Genomic DNA, 24147 nt, shown 5'->3' with positions numbered 1-24147 from the left:
TTATCAGTTACCTGGCCAGGCTTCCAGGATGGTTCTAACTCAGGGAAACATTAGCATCGTTTTCCCTGGAACAGCTCATTTCAGCTGCACACGCTAAGCAAGGAGAGCTGTGTCCATGCAGCGTCAGTGACGCTGTTCTGCGGCTGATCCCAGTGGGATGGCCCCTAATCAGAGCACCTGGGCTAAATATATTTCTCCAGTGCCTTAATTGTGCCTGCAGGAACTTCCATAATTGGCCAGACAGGGGCCCCAATCCAACAAGCTACTTAAGTGTATGCCTAACTTAAACCACACGAGTAGTCCCTAAGCACCACGCTGGATGTAGGCCTGGGTTTAGGGAAACGTGCCGTGCAAACCGTGGGTCCGACACATCTGTCACATGACCAACATTCTTTGGGGCAGGCACTGGCCTTTACTATGTTTGTACAGCACGCAGCGCAATGGGGTGGTTGTGACTGTTAATGCTAAATCACAATAACGCTACTATGTCTGCAGACTCCATGGTCTGCAAACCCGTCAGGGCAGATGTGTCTCTTTTCTGTGCCCGTACAGCGCCCAGCACCATGGCGTCCGGATCCCAATCAGGGCCTTTGGGTGTATACTACACATAGTTACCATAACTATCTTGTCAAGTGTGGCCTACACGTTTATTTCTTCTGCTCCTGAGGATTAAGGGCCACGCTGGTGAATGTGATTACCCCTTGTGACCGCTATCAGAGACACTCCAGTACTGCACATGATCAAAAGGTGCGGCCCCTGGCGTGTGTTGCCCTTTGAGGCACACATGTTCTTACTTGGAAATAGTGCATTTTCCTGGTACTGAATTTTTGTCACAGACATAATAGGGGGATTTTTAGGGCGTCATCTCTGCACCTAAGAATAGCAGAACTGTTGGGTTCTCTTGACACATGGGAGCTGCCATTCACAGCCCATCCCAGTAAGAGTTGGGGAACAAAGGAAGAGCAATCAGTCAGTTTGGAGAGAATGCGTTTTATTTTTCTCCTAGCTACCAAGGCAGGATTGTCTGTTTGGGAAATAAATTACTTGCCATAGTCCCCGTGTTAAAGTTAATTGGATGGTATTTTAAAGCTTTGATCTATCCGGGGATAAAACTGTACCAGCTCCCTTCTGTAGTTTATTTGTGACATGGATTAGGAAGAATCTGGAGTTTTTGCTATGTCAGACTCATTTGTAGTAGCAGCTGCACCAGGCAAAATAATCTATGTGACCATAAGGCAGGTGAGAAATAGGGAAGTGGCACATACAGCTGGCCAGAATTGGTGGTCAATAAATGGTAAACACCAGCCAACTCGTGATGAACATTATGTGTAGTTGCAGCTGGAGTTGTGTATATTGTTCACCTTGCACCTTAGGCAGGAGTTTATTCTTCTAGTCTGCTTCTAAGGGCAAGGAAGCTTCTTTGGAATGCAAGGGTGATAATTTACAAGAGTTTGAAACTTAGGTCCAGTGCTCTTGATGGTTTGATCCTCCCTCCCAGCTAGCACATAGTGAGTGAGCCTGGGGGCTATAAGGCAGGGAGCGAGGGGGGGGGGGGGGGATAAGGGGAATTGATGGACACAGTAAGAATGTCAGGTTTCAGAGTAACAGCCGTGTTAGTCTGTATTCGCAAAAAGAAAAGGAGGACTTGTGGCACCTTAGAGACTAACCAATTTATTTGAGCATGAGAATGAAAGGAATCTGTTCTTTTCTCCAATCTGCATGGAATGGCCAGTGTAAGTGAAAATTACCCGAAGCAGGAACGATAGAAACTAGGGATAGTTGACATTTGCCTATCAAGATTCTTCTTGGACTTTTCAACTAGGCCAAACTTTTTTCAAAAAGTATTTACTTTTCAGGGAAAATTGTGACTTTTCATGAAAAAACAAACAAACCCCCAAATCAAAAAGATTTGGCCAAACCCCCAACATTTTGATTTGGAAACACTGCAGGGCGGTACCTCACCCCGTTCTCCCCTATGGGCGGGGCTCCTTGGTCAGGCTCTATCTCCTGTGATGCACCACAGCCATGGGACTCCCATGATGCACTGCAGCAGATCAGCAACAGGGGAAACTGTCGTGCATCCTTGGGAGATATAGTCTGGCCAAGGATCCTGACCAGTAGATGAGCACAGGAGCACGAGGTGCCTGACCTACGACTCCCATCAGGCACTGCAGCAGCATTCCAAATCAGGCTTTGGATGGAAACATTTGGGTTTGATTTTTTTGCCAAAAAGTTTAAATTTTCTGGGAAAACTTTGACAAAACCAAAGCCCGTGTAAACGTGTCCCGAGTCAGGGCCATTGACTTCAGCGGGAGCACGCTTCATTTACACCAGGGCACGTGACAGTGCAGGCACCCTGAGCCACTGGTTTGCACAGTGCCCTCGTCTTTGCTAAAGCTTTGATTTACTTGCAGGCTGTGGCGTGTGAAACCGTCACACGATTATGATGTGTGTGCTCACCCGGGACTGGGGTTAGTGGTTAAGGCACTGGGACTCTGGCACTGACTTGCTGTGTGACTCTGGGCAAGTCACTTCACTGCTCCATGCCTCAGTTTTCCCATCTGTAAATTGGGAATGAGGCAGAGCTGGTTCTCAGCAGGGTGGGAAGGCAAATGAGCTGGTAGCTGTGCAGTGCATGGAGAAGTCTGGCTGCAGGCTGCTCTGGAGGACAAGGTATTTGTTCACTTGTTCTGGCTTATTAAATACTCCGAGCTCCGTGGATGGCAGCTGTGGTAGTGACAGCAACACCGTATCTGGGGCTGACTGGCTGGTGTTGGATGAGCTGCGGGCCCCTTCGCTTTGACAAGCCCCTTGCCTTCCGGGGCAGGATTTCAGCACTGCGTCTATGCCCCTGCTTGCCAGGATCTGTGTTAATGTGCACGTGTTCAGTTCCAAGTGTTGCCCTTCCTCCATGCTCTGTGTGTGTGTTCCTCTCCTTGCTGCCCCAAAGAACAAGCGCAGCGGCTGCTGGGTAGAACCCTAGAAAAACCCTTCTGCAGAGCGGGGAGTTTCCTGCAGCTTGGAACTGACATATTGAGTCTGAGATTCCAGTATCAGACCCAGGCTGACCCAACACTGCTACCTCAGGCAGGGGGAACTGGGTGATTTCTCCCTGTGCATCTCTGCCTCTGCTCCCCCTCTCTTTGCCTGCCACTGATTCGCATGCTTGAGATGACACTGTTTCTTTTGTCCTAGCCTACATGGATCAAAGCGGCCAGACGGCTGCCCTATGGGACGGGTGGGGAATCCCTGGTGCTGGAGTGGGGCTATGGGGTGCATACAGCTAATGCTGGCCTGCTGTGGAGGGACGAATTTCACCCTAGGTGACCATGTGTGCAGTGAAGAGCTGCAGTTCGGGGGCTCTGTGTCCAGCGCCAACCAGCCGAGCAGATTCTGTCACAGGCTGCTCTCTGCACAGGTAAGGAGAGCGAAACTCGTTTTACGGGTACAAGATGGGAAGACAAGAACAACAACATTTTTTAATTCCATGATGGCAGCTTCACGTCCTGGCTCACTGAGGAAACAGCAGCCCCGAAGTGCCACCGTTTTCTTACCTGGAGCTCAACTCCGTAGCCCGTGTAGACTGTCACGTTATAGGTGCACTCCAGGAAGTTGGGCACAGGAAGTGGGGGATAGTCTGTCGAGTCAATGTAGCCTTCTGGGTCGTAGAAGCTCACGCTGCAGATAACTGGAGGCAAAGCCACATGCATTAATAATGAAGTGTGGGTAGCTTACCACTGGCTGAGGAACAAGCCTTGCGGGCAGTCCCACTTTGGGTTTTGGATGGGAAAAGAGCTAAGAAAAAATTTCGTTTCCCTCTTTTTTCTTTCTTTAAAAGAGATCTCTGACCAAAAAAGCCCAGACCATTCCTGCAGGTTCCCTTCTGCAGGTGAATTGCCAGCGACAGGGAAACAGAGAGTGAGACAGTATCAAAGTCTATTCTGGACTCAGATTCCGGCAGTCACTCCTGTTTCATTTCTGCATACGAACAAACAGTGACCCTGTCTGAGGTGGTTCACTGCAGGCCACGACGCCGTGTTTCTTGCCAGAGAGACCGTGCCAACCATCCAAACGCTTCTGGAATGAGCACAGCACCCGCACCTTTCAAATGCACCTCACACCATGGCTCATTCAGACACCTGGTCCAAAGCCACTGGCGGTCAACGGAACGACTCCCAGCGAAGGGCTTTGGATCAGGCCCATAGACCTTAGCTTGCAAAGCTTTTTCTAATAGCCTACCTGGAAGTTTGGTTATTATTTGACTGGCAGTAGCTTGAACCTGAGGGAGGACAGCAGGCTAGTAACATCCTAACAGCAGTGAGGTGTGTGAGGAAGGTTCGGTACAGGTGCGCAATGAAGTGTCTCCACCTGCCGCCCCTACGCAACACGACTCTCACTAGTGCCAGGGACTGTTCAGTGTGGGGAAGGGCCTCAGAACAGCCCTGCTGATGGTGTGATGGGTGCACCCCCACACTGGCCCTGCAAGAGCTCAAGTGGGCCCAATCAGCCAATTAGGATGGAAAAGGGGAGAATTAAGGCTGGGAGGAAAGCCCTGGGGAAAGCTCACCTGTGTGGGGACAGGCAGGAAGTTGGCAGCAGAGGCGCTGCTGGGAGGTAGTCTGCAGTCACTCCCCAGGAGGAAGGAGAAGCGTTTGGGGGGCTATAGAGACAAGTAGCCCAGGGCTCCTCCCTGGGAGGGAGCTGTGAGTCTGGCAAATCCGGAGGAGTGGGGAGGGCCAGGAGGTGAGGAAGAGGCTCAGGGAAAGGCAGCAGGGTGCAGGAGGGAACCACACCTGGGCTGCTGTTTAGAGGGCCCTGAGCCAGAACCCGGAGTAGAGAACAGGCCTGGGTTCCCCTGCCAGCCACTGAGGGAGCGGCCCCTGCGGCAGTGAACGGGAAGACTGACAGAGACAGCGGGTGAGCAGGGACTTTGATACACGTCCCCGGAAGGGGAAACCATGTACGTAGGGGCCTGGCCGGAGAGCTGATCACAGAAGATGCTGCAGTTCCTCCAGCGAGATGAGGTGCAGATTCAGAGAGTAACTGCTGGCAGGGGTGTCAACCTACTGAGCAATTCCCCAGAGTGACAGGAGGTGGCGCTGTCCCTGCGCTGAGTTGACCCCCCCCCCATGACAGACGGAAAAATCTCTGGTTTTAGAAACAAACCTATTTCCCTGTGGGCTACCCCTGATATCACCATGTGGGTCCCTGCTGGCAGCCCATGGCCTCTGGCTCCTGGGCCCGTTTCACACAGCAGAGACGAGCGCTAACCCCAGTGACATGGAGCAACGCTGTTCGCTCTACGGATGGAGGTGGCACATGCCAGGCGCTTCCTGGCGAGCAGAGACTTCCTCCTTGGCTTTAGCCTGGGTTATTCTAAACCCTCAGTTTCCTGCTCCACATTCACTAAGTTCTGCTGGTCCCACTAGAGCAGCCTTCCTGATCCCCAAGGACACCTTCAAGACTTGACCTTGGGTTACAATCTCTGTGTCTAGGCCATTGCATTGCTAGCTGGCTCCCTCTCCCTCTCCTGCATTACACTCCAGGCTGCCTTTCGTACCAGAGCCAGGTGCAGCTTGCTCCTGTAAGTGGCCACGCCAACGGACTGGTGCAGATTTTTGACACCAGTAACGCGAAGGGGCAACTCCAAAAGCGCATGCTGCATTTGCAGACACAGGAAGTGTGTCCTCTCTCGCTTCACGGCCTGGCAACTCCACCCGCCTCTCCTGCGGCTCGGGGCTTGGGGGGCTGTGGCCGTGCAGAGAGTGGGGCTTACCTGGCGTGTGCTCGGTGGTGATGACTGTGGTGGTGATGATGGTGGAAGTGGTTGTTTCTTGACTTTCTTCAGAAGCAGATCCATTCACCTCGTTCTCTGCGCTGCTTGTCTTGTTAGCGCCGGGGCTGATGGGATCGCCTTCTACAGCAGCCGCAGCAGCCACAGGCTGCTTTACTGTCTCGGGGCTTTGGGAAGTGGGCTGGCGGATTAAAGGCCATAACGTAAAAGGAGATATCTGCAGTGGAGACTGACTGGTCATGCCACTGCGTCCTTTACTGCCACCCCACAATGGCAGCTCAGGGGCTGCTTGCTTGGCTTCCGTAGCCATAGTCATCCCATTCCCCAGTGCAGGAGGCTCTTCAGCAGAGGTGAAGGACCTGGGCCCTGACAGCTCTGGCTGAGAGGCAGCTCTCTGAAGCATTGATGGGGTAGTTTGGGGTCTCAGATGCTTCCTTGCTGTGTTTACTTGCTTTAGAGAAGGTGGCTTCTTCTTGGAGGAGAAAGTTTGTTTTGTGTGGGCTTCAGGGGCAGAAGCTGGCTCTTGCAGAACATCTCTGTGAGGCAACGGAGTCATCTTCTCAGTCACAGAATCGAAGAAGTCTTCTCCTGACTGAACGAGGTTGTGAGCTGTGGTGTGGGGGGGCTCGCCCTTCTCTTTGCCAGTCGTGTTGTTTGGGAGTTCATCGGAGCCGAGTGGGTAGGAACGTGAAGGAGCATTCTTCCCCTCTGAGTTAATGTCTGCAAGAGAGGGAGGGGAAAGAGATGCATTGAAAATTCTGGGCATGAAATTAGGCACTGTACCTGACAGCATTAAATCAACCCCCGGGAGAACAGCAGCTGACTGAGCACACCACCGCTCTCACAAACATTCTGATCATGGCAGAGCGATAAGGACCCTGCACTGATGGGCTGACACTGAGATTTTTGCCAAACTCGAAGAGCCTCATCTCACAGCTCAGTTCAGTGCTTCTCTTTGAGTCTATTTCGCTAAAAGTCAGTGGTTCGAAAGGTTCTTTGCTCATGCTGAGTGTATTGCTGTAGCTCAATCTCTGTGAACTGCTACAATTTTACAATCCGCAACAGCGAATATGTGTACTTGGAAGAGATTGATTCTGCTGTTTTTCCTTGCTATTGTCATGCATGTACTGTACTGCGTGCCCAATGGCAGACAGAAGCCGAACCAAGCTGATCTCCTACCTTCTGATCACATAAAACCACTGTTTCATTTAGACAATGCAACCAGTACACTCTTGTGCTAAGAACATCAGAACAGCCAGACTGGGCCAGACCAATGGCCGCAGTGGTCAGTGCCAGGTTCCCTAGAGGGAATGAACAGAACAGGTGAGCCATCCCCTCTCACCCATTCCTAGCTTCTGGCAAAAGTTATGCAAAGGAAAAGACAGAAAAGATTAGACAAAGCTACATCCCCACAGTTTGGCTGTGGAGATGGGTCATAAATAAATCTCTATTTCAGACACTGTGTCTGATTCTGCTGCAATCCTCAGGGTAAAATGGCCTGTGTCAGAACAGCTACATAAAATGGAGGGTAAAGTAAAATCAAACAGGAAACCACGTCCCACGAAAGCTGTGATTGCTCGGGAAGGTACTTAATACGCTTCACTTGAGAAATGTAATGCAAACCCCGCTCCTATCTCACAAGCACATTTGGAGCCCAAATCCTCCAAACTTAAGGTTAACCACAGTACAGATGAGATCTTTTCTAGTGTTAGAACTGGGGAATGCGGCTGACTCCTTCACAACTGCAGACATCAGCCACATCGGATATGCAAGTGCTTGCGCTCCCTTGTGTGGCCCTCAAGTATCTACACGCTGCTCAGCAGTTACCAAAGTGCAGCTTCGACACTGGTCTCAAGGATACCGACAGACTGACTCACTCATGGTGTCACTGAGCTCCTTGCAGAGATTTTTCTTGTGCTTTCTAGCTCCCACCATGTCAACTGCAGTCACGTTTGATTGCACGGCACCCACAATATCACTGATCATTGGAAAAGCCAGGGTTTATGAGCATGAATCCTCGAAGGGTGAAATCCACCCCTGTGCTAAGAGCCAGCCAGAGGCCCATCTAGGTCCACAGAAGTCCTGCTTCCCCTTCTGACCGTCAGTGGAACGAGTGGTGCATAGAACTCAAGTGGGCTCTTTACAATTTCACACAGAGGTGAGCGTCAGTAAAGAAAGGATCTGTCAGACAAAGCTCAGATCACAGTCAGATCTGCACTGCTGTAGAACACAAACAGGATTTTGTAAAGCATCAAGGATTTGAGTACACAAAACCTCCTCACCCACTATACTGCATCAGGCTAAACTGAGTCGTGATGGACAGAGGTGAGCATGGATGGATGTAAAGCTACTTCCAGGTTCATTTTTATAATCAGAATTAAAGTGAATGAAAAATGGTGTGAAATCAGCCATGCAAAGTTATCGCTGAAGTTCACCATGCCAAGCACAGGACTTGTATCACAGTGATAGCTGAGGGGAGGGGACAGAAGTGCCTTTTGCAGCACCCTGTTCCTGCAGCTTCCCAGGATCTGGGGTAAATTAGAGCCACCGAAGCTTTCAATAGTGTAATGGCAGATTTTGCCCAGATATAGATCTTCTTTTTATAAGGGTTAAATATATTCAAATCCATCACAACCAATGCCTCCTTGAAATTTAAAGGACAGTAAATTCCAAACAAATACAAGGAAATTCCACTTTATGCAATTTATAATCAACACATGCAATCTACGACTACTGGAGGTCAGTCAGAGGAAAACAGCCTGGATGAATTAGGCAATGGGGTATGGGATTTTATTACCATTTGACTAGACAGGGGTGAATAACAATTTCTCTGACACATTCAGTGTCTATTTCTGCTCACAGAATATCCCGGATCCAAATGTAGTTCCTTGCATTTGCATTATTCTAGATCAGACAGGAAAAATTTGTTGTTTGCACACCCTAACTCACTAGCAAAGCGCTGAGCAGTTGTTCACCAGGCTGTACTGGCTAGATAAGTCACACGGTATTGTTTCTGAGCTGCATTTGCCCAGAAGGGCTTGAATTTGCCTTCGCTGACTCTGAAACTCTGGTAAGATCAATTGAATGGGGGTAAACTGGTTGTTTCAGGGCCCACAAAGACATTTCCCTAACACTGCACAGCCAGGCCAAATGCACTGCGGGAGAGAGAGGTTCTTTTGACCTCCTGAGTGGTCTGATCTGCCCAGGCAGCTCCTGGGATTTAACGAAATTTCACAGAACAGCCCTCTGTCTGTGGCAAGTGGCTTGAAGCCCTAAATTACCCTGAACTTTTCATCCAAATTAAGATTAATGGCACTTAAAATAAAAGCACAATAGTTATTTTTACATCTAACTTTATCTCCTGCCCTTGAGTTTCCAGGAAATAATCCAGGATCAGAGTAAAAAGGAACAAAGGGACTCTCTGATGTGAAATCTGAAATGTAGGCACAGTTCAGGGTTATTAGGATAGGTGAGTACAACCTCTCTGGAATTTAACCATTATTTATAATAATCCATGATTTTAAGGCCTTTGAACTTCTTGCTTCTGACGTTTTAGCATTAGTTTTGCTACTAGAGAGTCTTTGAACTAGGCATAAGAAGTTACAAGCTCTGAACGCAATCAAAACAGCCCATTAGCAGTGTAGCTGGAATATAGAAATGCAGCGAACAGGGACAGTAATTTAAGGGAAACACTGTAACAGGGTCTGCTGCCTCCAGAGCGCCCTTTCACAGACTCCACCTGCTTTTTCAGTGGTCAAAATACCCCATCCTTGGGGTCTGGGTTTATTCACCAAAAATAAACTCAAAGTCCCAAGTTAAAGTCCAAGAAGCCAGCGTTGCTCTTCCTGATCTCAGGTCTTGCTGCCTATAGAACTCTGCAGTCTCTCCCCTGCTTGCTAAGGGTCTCTCCTATCTTAGCAGGCTACTCCTAGCCCTTCCTAGCTTGAGTCTTAATTGTCCTAAATCCCAGGACTCTGCTGGAATCTGCTCACTCCTAGTAGGCTTGGCTTGGCCTTGCCTTTCCCTTCTCCTCACCCCTCATTGCAGTTTCCAGCTTCCCTCTATAGGGGGATCACCTGATCCCTCTCAGGTGTGCCTCTTTCAGGACTCAGGGTTGGCTACCCCCAGGCTCTCCGGCCCTTAGAGGGCAGGCCACCCTGTTACAAAGGTTACAGGACAAGTGCCAGAAATCTACCATGTACAATAGTGTTCACCTGTTCAGTGAGTACTGATATCCTGAGTGCATTGATGGGGACCCGAGCAGATAATCCTATAACAATCTAGACAGAGCAGGAGATCAGGCTTCCAGTGATGTTCAAGTGGCAATGAAAATCACTTGTATTTACAGTGCACTTTCCTGCCTCCATATCCCATCAGAGAAAATGGCTCTAATTTGCCATTACACTTTGGAAGATAGTGTTACCTTCAAGCAAGTATAGAGATCCCTGCAGAGTTCCTAGCACCACTCCACAGAGAGAGCGTTTCATCATCTGTGCTGGCATCCCAAGTAATTTAAACTGAAAAGGGGCAGAAGTGAGTACAGATATTTAAATAAATATACCAGCTTGCTTCTAGATTGCCCTTACATTGAGACAAAATCAGTTCCCTCTCCATTCCCTGGGGATACAGGAAAGTGTGCGAGTCAGCACAAGGCAGCAACATGCTGAAATGTGAGTTTTGTGTGTTTAATATACAAATTCTTCAGGGGAGGGGACAGAATGCAGGCCTTGAGGATACAGGCTGATCTGATATTTGATTTTGCCTAGACTGAACTGGCCTTCACACCATATTTTAAAAAACCAAATATTTAGCACGGCAGTACTTTGATAGCTGTGTAAAAAGGACCTAGGGAAAGGCTAGGAACTTCTAACCAGGGACGGAGGGGGAAGCACGGGGGTGGCCAGTGCTGTCCAGCTGACCAAGCCTTTGGAGCACTAGGGTGTGCAGCCCACGCTGTAGGGGGCTCTCCCTGTGGCTGAGAAGAGAAGATGGGCATTGAGGAGAAGTTCACAAAACAGAACCCATTTATTGCTCTCCAACCTGAATCCCATATTTGTGTGAGTGTGATTATAACACAATGCCTCGTTCCATACAGCAATCTGTACCACAGAAACCCTAAACACCGAGGAGAAAGGCCTGGTTAGTTACTGGTCATTGTCCGGTACTTGGCCAGCAGGCAGCAGAAGGAGGGGTGATGGACAGATGGGTGAAAGACTGGGCAGGCTAAAACACTGATCTGCCAGTCCTGGACTCTGCAGTGTAGCTGGTAATGATGGAGAAGGTGCAAAGTTATTAATTAGAGAAGAAGAGGTGTAGGGAGTTTTGTCCTGTGTTTGCTTTAACGTCTCATCCATACTCACCCTGCATGGTGCCCGGGGGATTATTTATGTCTTTGGCTGGTGCACTAAAAACAGCTGACTCCATATTTGAAATAAGCAAAACTAAGACACACCCAGCGCCATATCCCCAGGCTAACCTCCAGCAACACTTGCATGAGAGGAAAGTGATCAGGAACAGCCAGTATGGATTCACCAAGGGAAGGTCATGCCTGACTAATCTAATCGCCTTTTATGATGAGATTACTGGTTCTGTGGATGAAGGGAAAGCAGTGGATGTATTGTTTCTTGACTTTAGCAAAGCTTTTGACACGGTCTCCCACAGTATTCTTGTCAGCAAGTTAAGGAAGTATGGGCTGGATGAATGCACTACAAGGTGGGTAGAAAGCTGGCTAGATTGTCGGGCTCAACGGGTGGTGATCAATGGCTCCATATCTAGTTGGCAGCCGGTATCAAGTGGAGTACCCCAAGGGTCGGTCCTGGGGCCGGTTTTGTTCAATATCTTCATAAATGATCTGGAGGATGGTGTGGATTGCACTCTCAGCAAATTTGCGGATGATACTAAACTGGGAGGAGTGGTAGATACGCTGGAGGGGAGGGATAGGATACAGAAAGACCTAGACAAATTGGAGGATTGGGCCAAAAGAAATCTGATGAGGTTCAATAAGGATAAGTGCAGGGTCCTGCACTTAGGACGGAAGAACCCAATGCACAGCTACAGACTAGGGACCGAATGGCTAGGCAGCAGTTCTGCGGAAAAGGACCTAGGGGTGACAGTGGACGAGAAGCTGGATATGAGTCAGCAGTGTGCCCTTGTTGCCAAGAAGGCCAATGGCATTTTGGGATGTATAAGTAGGGGCATAGCGAGCAGATCGAGGGATGTGATCGTTCCCCTCTATTCGACATTGGTGAGGCCTCATCTGGAGTACTGTGTCCAGTTTTGGGCCCCAAACTTCAAGAAGGATGTGGATAAATTGGAGAGAGTCCAGCGAAGGGCAACAAAAATGATTAGGGGACTGGAACACATGAGTTATGAGGAGAGGCTGAGGGAGCTGGGATTGTTTAGTCTGCAGAAGAGAAGAATGAGGGGGGATTTGATAGCTGCTTTCAACTACCTGAAAGGGGGTTCCAAAGAGGATGGCTCTAGACTGTTCTCAATGGTAGCAGATGACAGAACGAGGAGTAATGGTCTCAAGTTGCAGTGGGGGAGGTTTAGATTGGATATTAGGAAAAACTTTTTCACTAAGAGGGTGGTGAAACACTGGAATGCGTTACCTAGGGAGGTGGTAGAATCTCCTTCCTTAGAGGTTTTTAAGGTCAGGCTTGACAAAGCCCTGGCTGGGATGATTTAACTGGGAATTGGTCCTGCTTTGAGCAGGGGGTTGGACTAGATGACCTTCTGGGGTCCCTTCCAACCCTGATATTCTATGATTCTATGATTCTATGAACATCCATCCAAATGCGCCCTCCGGTGGGTCAGCCTGTGGCTGTGGAGAATGGACCTCACCTGCCCTATGGCCACATAACTGCTGGGGTGAAACTATGCTCCCAGGGTGACAATCACCTCTGCACAAGGTTCACACACCACTCTGAACCCTCATAGGATTTAAGTGGTGCAGAAACTTTGTACAGTCTGCAGAGGCTGTTTCACCTTGGGTACACTCATCTAGCCAGTGGAATAGGAACAACTAGGGTAAAACTCGGGGCAGCGGGATGGAGACTGATGACTTTCATAGCTGATGGAATGTCAGATAACAGTTAAAACTCTGATATGTTTCAGAGCTGATGGTGAATCCAGCAATTAATGCAACAGCTCCTGAATTATACAATGGGGGATACGCGTCTTTATCCAGGGCCTGATCTCTATATACAGCCTCCTCAGACACAGTCTCCCACCTGCCACGTACACCAGCCCACAGCGACCAAGTGCTCAGCTAGTTAATCTTCCCATACACCATCTGATCAACAGATGGAGCAGCAGGGGATGTCAGACACTTAGCTTCCCAGCCCGAGAGAGACAGGTTCCTAGGGAAACTGGGGGCGAGTGGACTTGGACTTGAATGCCTAGTTAGCAGCATTCTGTGTTCCTAGATATGTTCATTTGAACAGGCTCTTGAAGCGCTAAACTCCCTCAACTCCCCTTGGGCAGCACTCAGCACCTTGCAGGATCGAACCCTCAGGCCTTGATGCTGCCAAGACTTAGTGCAGAACATTAATACCTGCCTCTGAGTAGTTCTATGGACTTCAGTTGCACTGTTCACTACAAAAGGTTTTTTCTCTCTCCTGCTGGTAATAGCTCACCTTACCTGTAAAAAGAAAAGGAGGACTTGTGGCACCTTAGAGACTAACAAATTTATTTGAGCATCAGCTTTCGTGAGCTACAGCTCACTTCATCGGATGCATTCACCTTACCTGATCACTCTCGTTACAGTGTGTACGGTAACACCCATTGTTTCATGTTCTCTGTGTTTATACAATCTCCCCCCTGTATTTTCCACTGCATGCATCCAATGAAGTGAGCTGTAGCTCACGAAAGCTCATGCTCAGATAAATGTGTTAGTCTCTAAGGTGCCACAAGTCCTCCTTTTCTTTTTACGGATACAGACTAACACGGCTGCTACTCTGAAACCTGTTCACCCTGTGTCATGTTAACCACGTCTGCAAGTTATTGCACGACTGGGGTCTTAGCTTGGTCTCTAACTTAGGGCAGGCAGAATTAAATTTTTTTCTAATTTCGATGATTAATATTGATTGTTATTTAAGAATATTTTTGATTTTTAACTATTTTTATTTTTACAGATGCTGGAAATTAAGGAGGGGGGTAGGTTTGGGTCTGGGTTTAGGGCAGCGCTGGCAGTGGGGTTGCAGAGGGCTCCGAACACTGATAGTGGGGCGGTAGGAGTCCTCTGCCCCAGACGCTGGGGTGCAAGGTGCACAGAAGGCTATGGTCCAGGCCCAGTGAAGCAGAGACCCCCCAGCCAGGACTGCAAGAAGGATGAGCCCCACCGGCTGTGTGGTGCTGCTGAACAGGTCTTGCCTGGGAAGGGCTCACACACTCCTGGATGATGAGTGGGACCCTGACTGAGGGGCTGCAGAGGACTCCCTGCAGTGACACCTGATTTGCTCCAGTATGCGGGGGGAGGCTGCTTTCCCTCTGACTGTTACTGATCAATGTGTCTTTTTGTTGACTTCACCCTGGCAGCTGAAATTGACGTTTACGATATCTGTTGCTTTAAATCAAAAGCTGCCAACCCTGTTCTGATTTTTCAGCAGTTTTAGGTTTCTATTACTGTGAAAGGTACGAGATGGCTGATAACTGCAGGAGTGTTTGCTGGAGATGTGTCACCTTCTTTTCTTTCCATCTATTACCAGGGATTTGAAATATAACATCGTTGTTTTTGTTTCCAAAGGCTTGGAGTGAGCAAAATCACGGACGACAGGAAATGAAATGTAATTCTTCGTGACTTGTTCGGTTTTCATACTGAAGAGCATGCATGTAATTATGACTATTTGTGGTCCTTAAAGACCCCCTGGCACTTTTGAAAGACCCGGGGAGCTATCTGTAGTGTCTTGGCCAGGTTTCAGCTGCCTTAAAGATTTTCTGTTGACCTAGATTCCCTCTGCATTGTGTTAGTGGACCCAGTGCTGTTTTTGGGGGGTTTTTGCTATACAGAGTTGTTGATAATCAGTGAGCGAAGTTTGTAAAGCAATTTGTGACCTATTTCAATGAGAGGTGCCATCGAAACACAAGAGCATTAAGGGCTCTAAGGGTGCATCCACACAAGGCTTTTACAACATGGCACTGTGGTAAATGCCTAGTGTGGACAAGGCTGCCCCTGATACTACATGAAAACTGCAGACTGCCCCGTCTTCATGAGGACTTTCTCGTGTGTTCACTAATGTGGTAAAACCCACCTTTTTGTCTTAGTGAAGACATGGCCTGTATTCCTCCTCTGCCCCCAGGCTGTACTGCTGCAGGCGAGATCAGTGGAGGTTCCCAAGAGAGACACCCCCCCCCCCAAACACAGTGTAAGAGCTAGGGGGCTTCAGGCAGCACATTGGCTGCAAGGGCCGCTCTTTCTAACTCTCCTGACCCTGACGCAGCCCCGATCTGTTGCATGCTGGAGGAGCTCAACTGTTTGAGCAGGCATTTGGGGAGGGCCAAGGCAGCTGGCGTGGGATTTCTGTTTCTGCTGGGTGGGAGATTCGGACCCATGTGCTGCCATCTGGAAGTCATTGCATGGGGGGCAGAGAAACATGCTGCTGTTTTGACTTTGCAATGCTTTCTGTACTGTGGCTTTTGCTGAAGGACAGGGTGTCTGTAGTGTCGGAGGGATGCACTTTTATGCTGTATTTAAATCCAAAGACATAGAATACTTGTTCTGGTACATCATGTTCTCACTCACTAACAAGTTATCCTGCTGTGCATGCCGACTTTGGTGGGATATTCTTTAGGATTCTTCTGGATCTGGTTAAATCTCCACTGCTCCTGGCCTCTCTTCTCTGCCCATCATCTCAGTGGAGGCACTAGTCTCCTCTGCATATATTTAACAATCTGATTAAGTGAGGATGGCAGCAGCTCCCCCCGTCAGCACTTTAAGCTCCTCTCTCTCCTCTCATCCGAGGTGGGAGAGTGACTGATTGCACAGCAGTGGCGTGGGAGAGCTACTCAACAAGCCTTATTGGTATACTGGAAAATCAACCCTTGTGTGGGGTGAGTCACTCATGAGCAACCCCGAAAAGGTCCCAAGTAAATAACAGGCTGACAGCTCAGGAAGGAAAACACCAGCTCTGCAGTTTGGCCAGATGAACAGACGTGGTTCCGGAATGGATTCAGACGCATTCCCAGATTTCATAGCGTCACATATTATTGAACAATTTGCCTTGCCGTGAAATTGGCCTGGAATCTTTTTGCCAATTCAGAGGGACCCGCCTATCAAGACAATCCACCAGACTGGGGGATGTTATAGGTGGAGGAGAACTGTCAATTCACATCTGTTTGAATATCAGCTAGCTTGGTGCTTACAGCCCATGGTCGTGACCTCCTAAGGCTGATACAGTCAGATAGACAGAAGTAGAGGAACCGTGGAGCAGCGATCACGTGAGGACTGTGTCTTCTACACTGTACAGAGGACAGAGAATATGATGACGTTTTCTCAGGGCGTGAGAGAACGGGGAGATCATTTTCAAGTGCTGGTCTCTTTAAGGCCAATTTTATAGCAGAGAAGGACTGGAGCCAATGTCACCCACATCTGCCAGGCGGAGAACTGCAGTGGCTAGACGGCCCTTGGAAGTAACCTAATGGTTTCAGAGGAGAGTCTCTGCAGTTACAGCAGGTTGATTAACACAAGTACATCTGTGGGCACAAGGAAGCTGGGAGGCCATGTCCTGTGAGGTAGCTAAGGGAGAGCCGGTGGATAACAACTCCCTATGGGGAGGAGAGGGGTGAGGCAGCCCATTACTTGGCAGGGGAGGAATGAACAGACAGGGACAGACAGGAAAGGAAAGGATGACACTGACTGTATAAATCACATCCTTCCGAATGGTCCCAGAGGGGTTGGAGCTGCTGTAGGAAGGGGCTGGATGAGAAGCTGGGTGCTCCATGCTAACAGCTGTGCTCTTCCTTCCGTTTTCCCCAGCTTGCTGTCCGTTCTGTTCCCCTGGATGCTGGTTGCGATCACTTCCAAGGTTAGCCCTGTGGATTTCTACACGGAACTAAAGATGCTGCCTGCACAATCAAAATTGGCAGAAGACAAAGGCAAGAAATTGGCAGGGTCTGATGGTATCAACAGCCCGAGAAAACCAGCTGAAAGGCTTTCTAACTAGCTGGGTAGCGCAGTGGCCAGAAATGTGTGACAACTGTTAGCCTATGATGATGATAAATAACAACAACATCAGGAGCATGGATGAAAGATTGCAAAAACCTCATGACAAGATTCCATATCAAGGTCATGCTCCCCTGGGGAGACCGAGCTCGGAGACACTCATGTGTTCTGACCTCTTTCATAGCATGGGCCAGAGACTTCACCCAGGGATTCCTGCCAGTATTGAGCTATTCCATATCTTCTGGAAAGACATCCACTCTTGATTTAAACACCCCAAGTGCTGGAGAACCCTCCCCACACCCCTCGGTGAGTTGATCCATTAGTTAACTACCCCTCACTGTTAGAAATTTGCACCTTATTTCCAGGATAAATTTTTAAGCAGCTTCAGCTTCCAACCACTGGCTCTTGCTCTGCCTTTGTCTGCTAGGTTAGAGACCCCTCCATTCTGAGAAATCTTCTCCCCACGTAGGTGCTTATGGACTGCGATCAAATCACCTCTAAACTTTCTCTAGGATAAACTACACACATGGAGCTTTGTTAGCCTCTCACTGTAAGGCAGCTTTTCCCAACTGTGACTCGTTCTCAGGGCTCTCTTTTGAACTTTTTAGTTTGCCAACATCTGTTTCCCTGCTTATACACTGTATTAGCCCTCTTAGCCACCACATCTGACTGGGAGCTCATGATTGGTCGATTTCCACAGGACCCTAAAGTCCTTTTCAGAGTCACTGCATTCCAGGATACAGTCCTGTGTCATGTGAGTGTGACTCGTTACATTCACGGCACACATGCAGAGATATTAAATAAAAAACATAAATACTCTTGCTGGAAGGTTGCAGTGTCACACTAGTTCTAAAAATTCAGAGCCACAACATATAAAATGCCAGAAACAGAGAGTGAGAAAACAGGCTGCTCCCTAAGGCAATGGGGCACAACTCACCCCATCTTGCTGTAAGCTGGGTCTTTCCAGATTGGCCCTGCTCTGCCCCACAGCCCCCTAGCCTGCAAGCAGGACCACTAAGAACCAAGAAAAGGGAACTCAGGTGGTTTCAAGGCACATGACTGTTTACATCCAAGGCGTAAACTTAACCATTGATCTCACTGTCATACATGATTTTAAGCATCATGCAAATTTAGGCTGTAGACAACAAAAAGGCAATTTTGGCTCCATGAAATTTTCTGCCATGCATTTTGTACACACTTCTATAAAACTGCAGGTGCTCTGGATCTACCCACTGGAAGCAGAAGGGAGACTTTGCTGTTTGCTCTGTAAAGGCTGCTTTATCGCATTACTCTTAAGCACTGAATCATAATCTATCTTGCTGTTTATGCAATTAGTTGCAATGAGAATTGGACAGATCATCAGAATCCAGGCAAATGTTGACAAGATTGGCAGCCCAGCTTTTAGGCAGTGCAGTTAAGGATTTATTTGGCATTAAAGACCAGGACTACAATTAAACTTCTTCCCCTCCAAAGTCCTGCCGGAGTGTATTTGCATGCTGAGATGTAGAATGTGCTTCACTAAATTTTTTTTGAACAAGGACAAGCCCTGACATCAAGAGAAGTTTTGGAGAAACTGAACTTTAAAATGCCCCTCTGTGATGCCCACAGAACAATCAACAATGGCTAAGATGCTGGTGTGCTGTGAGTGCTGTTACACTGCTCAGGATCTTCTTGCTGTTATTTCTGCTCCCCCTCTCTATTTGTCATATCCATCTGTTGTCTCCCATTGGATGTGTAGGACCTGATCCTGGAAAGAGTCATGCATGTGCTTAGATTTCTGCAAGCAAATGGCCCCATTTGGAGATTAACTGCATGCGTAAAGTTAAGCCGGTGCACAATGGTTTGCAGGCTCAGGGCCTTGGACTGGAAGAGGCAGTGGACATCCCTTAAGCTCTGCCAGAGTTCAAATGACAATGACCATAGCGCTGGGAAGTAGGCTTAGCTGACATGCTCGGGGAAACAGGGTCCGGAGCCACTCAGCACTAGGGACAGATGGAAGAGTTCCCTTCTAGCCAAGGCTTTTGGGGTTCAAGGTAGTCGTTGCTCTCTGACTCACATTTTATTAAGCTGGAGATAGGGGAGCCATGCTTCAAGCAATCACTCAGTTAAAAATGTGTTACCATGCACATTATAACCACCCAACAGCAAGAATATCACTGGAAAAGAAGGTGTGAAAAGGCAAAGCAGATGGCAGGTGCCTCCTGGCTCATAGAGACAAGGACTGAATATCCCACTGCACAGGGGAAATAAAGGGCTTGCACTCCTTACTCATCTGAGTCCTCTGGGAAGTCTCAGCAGAACCAGAGACCGTACGACACAAAGGCAAGGCCCAGGTGACCGAGCCAGAGGAGAGAGTTACATGCAACTGCCTTTCTGAAACTGAACAGGCTCTTAGGAATGTAATAAATCTTTGTCAGTTAAAACTTCTTTACCTCCAATATTTATTGCAGTAAATATCTTTCATGTACTCAGGACAAACTTCGGTTCTGCTATATTTTGACCTGATCTTTCAGTAAGAAAACTACAATCTGGGCTGGCACTGCGGTGAGATTGTTGCTGTTTGTTTTCTTTGCAACGTATTTGAATAGCTAATGTGAAAAAATGAATTTATTCCAGCTTTAGATGAGATTAATCTAAACAGAGATTTTTCTCATTTACATTCAAGCTGCAGAGAATGTTAAATTGCTTTTCCTGAGCCACAAAGCTGCTGTTCCCTTGGGCTGAGCAAACGCACTGGCTCTATTCAAGAGTAACTTGAGGCAGCTCCGATGCTAAGAACAATTGTGGTACATACCTCTCTGCAGCATTAACTGAGTAACTATGTGAACTGAGAGCTGAATTTCTCATCTAAAGATCTGTCTCTAAGTATTTCTGATGTTCCCACCACAGTCGGGCCATAGGTTCATAGAATCATAGAAGATCAGGGTTGGAAGGGACCTCAGGAGGTCATCTAGTCCAACCCCCTGCTCAAAGCAGGACCAATCCCCAAGGTTCTGCTTTCCTTACTTATACTGAGCAGTGCCTTACTCTAAGAGGAGTCAAACTGAAATCAGAATACGGTACCACTCAGTGTGAGTAAGGCAGGAGCGTTGTGCATCGGGGTGAGATCAAGTTGCAGGATGACACCTTTGTTGAGTTGTGTCATGTTAGAGCAGTGACACATTTGCTGTCCATTCAAGTCACTTTGTGAAGATTGAAAACCCACTGCTCTTATTGCCTTTTCATATGGGAAAAAAATGGAAAAGTTTTGAAATTGTTGAAATGTTTCATCTTTCAGTTGAAATGACTTTCCCTTCACAATCTAAGTTAATTTTAGGTGTTTTGTTTTTTTAAGGGTTGAAATGGAAATGCTTCGGCTGACTCGATCTTCACAAAGAGGTTTCAACTTTTGTCCCGATTTGGGATGGGACAAATCTTGAATTCTCACAGGATGGGACAACCATTTCCTCGCCAGCTCTATGCAGAGCAGCCAAATTCTGGGACTGCTGACCAGGACAGGTCACTGAAGTGCCAACTAGCAGCAGACTAAACAGCCAGTCCCTATACTGTGGAGAGGTCATTGGGGTCAAATTAGCATCACACGTTAGTTTTCCATGACGTTTCAAGTTGAATCCCTGAATTAGCTACGGTTCAGTAAATTCGTTAACCAATTCCCTTAGCACATTTCACACACGTCATCTGGATGCAGTAATTTGCGTCAATCTCCATTTTACAAATGTTCTTTCCTGCTTCTTCACAGCAGGGTCACCATCGCCTCCTGGCTGCTCTGGACTTGTTTCTTGTTGAGACACATTAGGAAAAAGTGGCTCAGTAGCTCAGCTCGTGGATTTATCACTGATTTTAATCTCACACTCGTTTTATTAATGGCTCTACTTGCTCTTTAAGGCCCCTCTTACGGGGCCAAATCCGGGGCCCATTGATGTCACTGGGAATTTTGCCTTTGACTTGAATGGAATGAGGATTCAGCCCCTTTCCCTCCAACAGCTGCTCTTCAGTCTGAGTTGCAAAATTTCACTGGCTCTTTGCCTGCTAACTTGTTTCCTCCTCCGTTCCCAGGACAGGTTCGTGGCAGTCTCACTCCCACTCAACCTGCCAATGACTAGGCACCTGCTTATTTAATCTATTTTAAAGTTCTACACGGGTTTCTCCTTTAGGGAACGAAATAAAAATAAGAGACAGTAACGTCCAGGGAGGAAGAAAAGACCTGCTACCCCGTTACCTCTGTATTTGTTGTTCATTAGGGATGGCTAGGAAATTAGTATAGAGAATCTAGCATTTAAATGTAGTATATTAAAAAGGAACGTCCCAAGGTTATTTGTATTGTAATGTATACCTCAATTTTTAAAATGGTTGTTGCTATTAAACTACATTTTATGCTTCCAGAAAGTTGACTAGTTTCCCATTAGATCCTCCATGAGGATGCATTGAAACGCTTCTTTTCTTAACAAAGCATGAAATGAAACACACAGTATTGTGACTCTGTAATGAGATATTTAAAATGCCTTAATGTCTAAAGGGCAAATGGTTACCTCAGTGAAATGCAAATTGCCCAGGTCTGGGCTGGGAGATACAGGCTCAGTACTAACTCCAGCTGCTATGATCAACAAGGGAATTTTCTACCATTTAAAAAGTGATTAATGATCTGAGCTCAGAACAGAATCAACCACCCAGCAAACTGGTGCCCTGATACGGCAAGCCCACAAAGTCATGCCAGAAGCACTGAGGAATGGTCACGCTGCTGTTTCTGACATGTTGCCAGGAAAGCAATTTCCACATCCCTCTGTGGACTTCTTGTCCTGCCTCGATGACAGTGCATCAGGGCAAGTTCTGCATCCCCTCTGTACTAGAGAGATCTCAGGTGAAGGGGGCAGCAAAGAATGGAAGCCAGAAATTCTTGAGTTCTATGCCAGCTCTGTCACTGCCATGTTATGTGCCCATAAACATGCCTCTCTGCCTCAGTTTCCCTATCTGTGAAAAAGGATAGCAAGGCTTCCCTCAGAGGTGCACGGTAGTTAATTAGCCAGTGTGTGCATAGAGCTTTCAGCACACAAAGTGCGATCGAAGATTATTGCTTTATGTATTATTTGTAGTGCATAGAGGACCCACTGAACTGGGCATTATACATACATATCTATGATTCCATGATACTATATAGTAGGAGACAGTCCCTACCCCAGAAAGCTCTCAAAGAGCGTGAGGGGGGTGGGGAGGAACCCAAGCTAAAGGCAGAACAGTGATGGTTTTTTATTGGATGGCAGTAACCTGGGAGGACTGTGCGTGTGCACCCCTAGGGCTGAAGCAGTACTGATGTAGTGTCTAGGCCTTTTGCCGGGTCTCTCCACAGAAATGCATTTCACCCTGCATGCATCTGATCTGTACACTGAGTAGGGCATTTAAAAATAAATAAAAAACAAGGCTAAACCAAATGCAGCCGATTCTTCATTGCAAAAAGATTTTCACAGATTTCAATAGTGGTGTCAGGATAATGACGGCTTTCAAAGACATTTTTTCCGAGTACTCTGAATCCAAGCACCAATTCTGTCATCTCCGAGCTGCATGGGGCAGTGGCTGGCTGTTGCTGACAAACCTAAATACGCCTGGATCTGGGGTTTGAAATTTCAAGACTGCACATGGAACATTTCATCAAGGAGGTAAAACGGGAGCTGGGGGATTTTCACAGCTTGCATTTGTCAATTAAAAATTCTGAAAGGCTCCCCTGTGTCCCCCGAGAATGGCCATACAGCGCACCGGGCTAGCACCCGTGGAGCACTACATTCACCATGAATTATTTATACCCCGTTTTGGAGATATACTTCGAATTGTACTGGTAAAAATATTACTACATGGGGCTGCAGTGTTAGCAGAGCTGGAGAATTGCTTGGGGACATATTTATAGCCAGACCCCAGAGTATCTGAGATCACTTTGATGGCATGCCACTGACAGCACATAACCGCTCTGCTCTGCGGAGAGATTGACTTTCTTGTGCTGGGCAGTAAGGAATCTTTCCAGGCACTTGGCTGTTAACAGTGGGGATGAGTGAGCAATGGACGACAGGGATAACTGGGCGAGGTTCTCTCTAGCCTGTGCTCTGCAGGAGGTCGGACAAGGTGATCTGATGGTAACATCTCTCAGTCTATGTCTACACCGGCCCAGGTAGAGGGATCGCACTGGGGGCTGGGGCTCAAGTACTGACCCTGGGAGCTGGGGCTCTGAAGTGCGCTGGGTCAGGGTGAGCACACACTGGCCCTTGCTTTGTTGTCATATGGCTGAGAGTTTGTCTGAAAAAGACTTTTCAAAAATTGGGCTTGTGCCCTTTGCAGCTTCTCTCTGCAGACCTGACAGAGTCTTTAGGAGTATGCGGGGGCAGCGGGGATATAAGTTACCTTCCTGCTCGTTTTTATCCTCCTCAGGAATGTCACCGCTGCTCTGGTCTACTTTTGCTGGAGTTCTCACCCCTTAACCGAAGAGATGCGGATGGGGAATCTTTAACAAAACTGTCCCCCTCCAAACTGTTAATTGGTTGTTGAGATTGAAGTCATGGGAATGAAAACGGACTTTGGAACGGTCTGAGGGGCAGTTCTGTCCCCTCTGCCACTGCTGTGACCTCACTATTGGCTCTTGTGATGTCACCATGTCACGACTCACCTGTCACCTGGGGCAGGAACAACCTGGGCTTTGCGGTTTAAAAAAAAAAAAGGGAGACAGAAAAAAATCTCTTTTAAAAAATCCTAGGAACATAAAAACACAGGAAGTGCCAGACTGGATCAGAGCCCGGGTCTGTCTAGCCCAATGTCCGGTCTCAGACAGTGGCCAGTGACAGGTGCTTTAGAGGCAGGTGTAAGAACCTCCTGGTCAGCTGAGGTTGGATCATCTCCCCCGCATAGGTCTCATCCTGGTCTCTGACCTCCAGTCTTGAGGATTTTTTTTAGCATTAGCTGTTTTGCTTTGGTTTACCCCGATGCTGATAACCACCTTTATCAGGAGTTTGGCAACTGGTATCAAAATGCATCAGGAGACCAAGCTGTGGCCCAGTAATTCCCAGAGACCCCAAACCAGAACGGGGGACCCCAACCCTGAACTGGATGTAGTCCTAATCCGTGGACATGAAAACTGAGCTTGGTCCCAGGCACTGAGCTGTAGCCGTCGAGGGATACAAGGGTTTAGTTCATTTGCGGAACACATTCAACAAGG

At 47.9% G+C, this 24147-nt stretch overlaps 1 protein-coding gene across 2 annotated transcripts in view; it reads right to left on the bottom strand.

Annotated features, from left to right (window-relative positions):
• The window catches only part of SEZ6L (seizure related 6 homolog like), a 157584-nt gene that overhangs the window by 54797 nt on the left and 78640 nt on the right, over window positions 1-24147 (bottom strand). For both annotated transcript variants that reach the window (XM_048821488.2, XM_048821489.2), the window contains exons 2-3: window positions 5777-6514; window positions 3555-3688 (exon numbers count right to left, since the gene is read on the bottom strand). In XM_048821488.2, coding sequence (XP_048677445.2) covers window positions 3555-3688; window positions 5777-6514 — 872 coding nt within the window. The remainder of the gene's footprint in view (window positions 1-3554; window positions 3689-5776; window positions 6515-24147) is intronic.

This window comes from Caretta caretta, chromosome 15 (genome assembly GCF_965140235.1).
Source record: "Caretta caretta isolate rCarCar2 chromosome 15, rCarCar1.hap1, whole genome shotgun sequence".
Classification (NCBI taxonomy): domain Eukaryota; kingdom Metazoa; phylum Chordata; order Testudines; family Cheloniidae; genus Caretta; species Caretta caretta.
This window is presented reverse-complemented; position numbering and strand designations above follow the sequence as displayed.